This window comes from Nilaparvata lugens, unplaced genomic scaffold (assembly GCF_014356525.2).
Source record: "Nilaparvata lugens isolate BPH unplaced genomic scaffold, ASM1435652v1 scaffold6507, whole genome shotgun sequence".
Classification (NCBI taxonomy): Eukaryota; Metazoa; Arthropoda; class Insecta; order Hemiptera; family Delphacidae; genus Nilaparvata; species Nilaparvata lugens.
In genome coordinates, this window is record NW_024092258.1 from 7368 (window position 1) to 9024 (window position 1657).

The 1657-nt window shown below is 38.6% G+C and overlaps 1 protein-coding gene across 1 annotated transcript; it reads right to left on the reverse strand.

The window, feature by feature from the left end:
- Positions 1-219: 219 nt before the first annotated feature.
- LOC120356336 (ATP-dependent DNA helicase pif1-like) lies at positions 220-1313 on the reverse strand. Its single transcript, XM_039445260.1, has one exon. The coding sequence runs from the start codon at positions 1242-1244 to the stop codon at positions 243-245; it is 1002 nt and encodes a 333-aa protein (XP_039301194.1). The 5' UTR covers positions 1245-1313; the 3' UTR covers positions 220-242.
- Positions 1314-1657: the final 344 nt, after the last annotated feature.

Genomic DNA, 1657 nt, shown 5'->3' on the forward strand with positions numbered 1-1657 from the left:
AGTTGTTGCCTTGAAATATCACAGCTGTGTCGTCGGCAAAGACAATAATCTTGCCACCAATGTCGAGTGAGCACAACTCATTGGCAAAGATGAGGTACAGTATCGGACCAAGAACTGTTCCTTGTGGCATGCCGAATTTTACAGGAAGGCCTTCTTCTGCACTCAGATTTTTCCCTATTCTCACTCTCTGTTTGCGAATGGTTGAGAAATGAGAAAAAACAAAGAATACATTTCATATAAGTTTAATTTTGCAATACTTGTTTATATACAATATTTTTTGTTTTTCCACTGTCTGCGTAAATATAAAGACTATCTGGTTTGCCGACTCGGGAACACGCAACATACAGTTGTCTATGTGAAAAGCAATCCACATCTAAATCTAGACCACACAATTCTAAAGATTGACCTTGAGCTTTGTTGATTGTGATTGCAAATGCCAATCGAATTGGGAATTGCAATCTTTTGAATTGAAATGGTGTATCTGTCGGGATCGTGGGTATTCGAGGAATGAGGACATCTTCACCTTTGAAAGGCCCTGTTAAAATCGTTGCTTCCACTACATTATTCATTAATCTCTTAACTGCAAGTCGCGTGCCGTTGCAGAGTTTTGGCTGATTAATATTCCGCAAGAGGATAATTGGCACACCTACTTTCAATTTCAATATGTGTGGTGGTATCCCTGGCAGATCAAGTGAGTTTAGAAATTCTGTTGGATAATTAACTACTTCATCAGCTTCCACAACAGTGTCTATCGACTTATATGTAGTTTCATCACTTTGAATACTGGATTGTATAACATTATTAAGTTGATAGACATCTTTATTCTTTGCGGCAAGGATAGCTCGTTCACTGAGCCAATCATGATTTCTATGATTTATCTGAATGTCAGGAAATACTTTTTCGATCAGTTCTTCTTTTGATGTAACTAAATTACAAAAATTATCGGGAAGTGATATTTGTCTAGACGTCTCATCGACTGGCAGCTGACCGTTTCCAATTTCCAGTAACTGTCGTGAGAATACCTCAGCTGATGGATCATTCTGCAACTGGACACGCATATTCGTAGTCAACTCCAATGTACCGGTATCGATCCATTCACTGATTGAAATTACTACAATATTAACACAAGTAACACGATTATTTGCACTGAAACACGAATTTATTATGAAAAAAAAGCATCGGTATGCTTTCTTTGTTCTAAATTGCAAAAGTAATTGAAATCCAATAATTGTACCGGAAAACATACGGTAATCAAGAGTGTAGTTTACCGGTACTCTATATCTCACGAACCTGTTGAAGCTGCGTTTTGAAACATGCGCGCTATCTAGCGGTCAGATTTTGCACTTTGATTGCAGCAGCGCTCAGCTCAAATCTGGCCAAAAATGGCCAAAGTTTCACCCCCTCCCCCGGGCCACCCTGCGAGCCGGTCAATTTTTTTTTTTTTAATCGACTTATTTTCGCGAGCTGACCCCGAATGTGAAGTCAAAAATCGGAAAAATCCATAAACAAAAAAGTTAAAAATTTTCGGGCGAGCGTAGCGCCCCTGAAAATTGTAAAAAGTAGATAAAAACCATCCTTGATGCGGATTTTATATCATGTTAAGATTTCAACTCAATCGGTCCAGTACTTTTGGAGTTCTTGCATTACACACAAACCA